At 18.3% G+C, this 2,500-nt stretch overlaps 2 protein-coding genes across 2 annotated transcripts in view; one reads left to right on the top strand and one right to left on the bottom strand.

Annotated features, from left to right (window-relative positions):
- The window catches only part of PRSY57_1332400 (conserved protein, unknown function), a gene marked incomplete at both ends in the record, with an annotated part of 717 nt that extends 248 nt beyond the window's left edge, over positions 1-469 (bottom strand). The window contains one exon of the mRNA XM_012909257.2: positions 1-469. This exon is cut by the window's left edge and continues 248 nt beyond it. Coding sequence (XP_012764711.2) covers positions 1-469 — 469 coding nt within the window.
- A 1,292-nt stretch (positions 470-1,761) lies between these two features.
- PRSY57_1332300 (transmembrane protein Tmp21-like protein) lies at positions 1,762-2,397 on the top strand (the record flags this gene model as incomplete). Its single annotated transcript, XM_012909256.1, has 1 exon — positions 1,762-2,397. One exon carries the CDS (start codon positions 1,762-1,764, stop codon positions 2,395-2,397), a length of 636 nt encoding a protein of 211 aa, XP_012764710.1.
- Between the last annotated feature and the right edge of the window lie 103 nt (positions 2,398-2,500).

Below are 2,500 nucleotides of genomic sequence, written 5' to 3'. Positions count from 1 at the left end.
TTCCATGCTTACCAATAACCCAATCATATACATGTTTACATTCTTCAAAATTATATAGATATGTTATGGAAACTATAAGATATGGTAAATCCTTCAAAGTTATTGGTAAAAACCTTGTATCATGAAGTGAACTTTGTATAGCATAATAAGATATTTCTAAAATATCTACATCTGCTAAACAACCTATACAACCTTTTAATTCGTAAGCATCATAATCATATGATCCCATATCTTTTATATCATATAATTTCATCCACTTTACAAAAATGGGTATTTGAAAACCTCCTTTATGTAATTTTTGTAATATAGGAGGAACATAATTATATTTCTCATTTTTCAATTCATAATATAAGGTATCAAAACACCAAGAACATATTTCATCTTTCCTTTTTACTAATTCATCAACAACATTCTCTTTATTCTGATTAATCATATTTCTATCCGATGAACTCTTTAAAGTCTCGTTCATACTTATGCATAAAAAGAAAAAATATAACACTAGAAAAAATAGGAGCTCCACCCGTTTCCTATAGAAGTAATATTATATAATATACGTATATAAAAATAATCTTTACAAAAAAAATAATAATAATAATGATGATGATTATGATTATTATTATAAGGGTAAAAATATTTAATAAAAAAAAAAAAATATACATATATATATAGTAATATATGTATTATATATATATATATTTATTTATATATTTATTTTTTAATTTTTTATATATATTTTGTACATATTATTGCATGTTCCCTTTTCTTATTTAATCCTCTACCTTATCATTTAGCCGTGCATAATATATATGAAGAAATATACAAATTGTTATATATATATATATATATATATATATATTATATATTAATTATTTATTATTGATTTTTTTTGAAGACTAAAATTATATAATTCCCTTATATAATATATATTATTAATTAGATCTTTTTAAATATATATATATATATATAATGTTAAACAAAAAAAACAATATATTTTTATATATTTTTTTTATAAATCCATATGTGGTATTATATAGTTTTATATATTGAACTTATATATATATATTATTTATATGTATGTATATTTTTTTGTTTTTATATTTATATTTATAATATATATTAATGTATTTGTATAACCCTTAATTTTTACCATTACCATGCATATATTTAAAAATAAAAATTAAACCGTATGACGAGAAGTAATCTTTTTTAAAAAGGAGGGGGAATATAATAATGAAGATATAAGAATATCAGCATTATTATATAATTAAATTATATATTATAAAGTAATAAGATAAAAAAAAAAAAAAAATATTAATAATATATATATATATTATACACATTTTATTTTGAGAAGTATATTTAAGATATACCATAAGTCTTAGTCATGTTAAAAGTGTAGTTATAATATATATATATATATATATATATAACACATATGTAATATATATTTATTGTATTGTATTTTATTTTGTTTTATTTTATTTTGCTCTTTTAAAATAACACCGTTTTTGGTAAGTTGTATATATATCAAGTATATAAATATAATAATACAACATTTATATATAAAAAAAAAAAAAAAAAATTATATATAATGATTATAAAAAATATATTATGTGTATAAGAAATATACATACACTCATATAATTTTATATGTTTATAATTTGAAGTTTTTCTTTTCTCCTTTTGTAGATATATTATATATATATATATATATATATATATGTATATATTATTTTTTTTTGTAAAAAAAAGGAAAGAATAATGAAAAAAATAATTTGGTTGTGCCTTGTTATAATATTTGAAATAATAGGATATAATGGTTTAGAAATATATATAAAAATGAAAGGAAAGAAATTAAAATGTATAAAAGAAAGAATAAATAAAGATACATTAGTTATAAGTAAATTCAAAACAAATCATAAAAATGCTTTAGTATCATTATATATATATGATGTTGATGTTAATGAAAAAAATTTTCATACACAACCTAAATTACCTATATTTGAAACCGTTAATAAACATGATATAAAAACAGCCTTTACAACATTCTATTCATCATCTTATTCATTTTGTGCTTACAATAATTCGGACAAGCTTATCGAAGTATATTTCGAAATTAAATATGGAACTGAAGCTAGAGATTATGCACAAGTAGCTAAGACGGAACATTTAAATCAAGGTACTTTATATTTAAAACAAATATTAGATCAAATGAATATTTTCCATGTTAATCTTAAAAGAATAAGATCGGATGAAGATAAAGAAAAAAAAGCTCATGATAAATTAAATGATACATTGATGTGGTTCTCTTTTCTCAATATTATTATTATAGTTATAGCTGCCATTGTTCAGGACTTTTATTTCAAAAAATTCTTCACCTCAAAAAAGATTATATAAAATATGCAGCCCTAATGTATTGGATATACATATAAATAAAAAAATAAATAAATAAATAAATAAATATATATATATATATATATATATATATATATATATATAT

This window comes from Plasmodium reichenowi, chromosome 13 (genome assembly GCF_001601855.1).
Source record: "Plasmodium reichenowi strain SY57 chromosome 13, whole genome shotgun sequence".
Lineage (NCBI taxonomy): Eukaryota > Apicomplexa > Aconoidasida > Haemosporida > Plasmodiidae > Plasmodium > Plasmodium reichenowi.
This window is presented reverse-complemented; position numbering and strand designations above follow the sequence as displayed.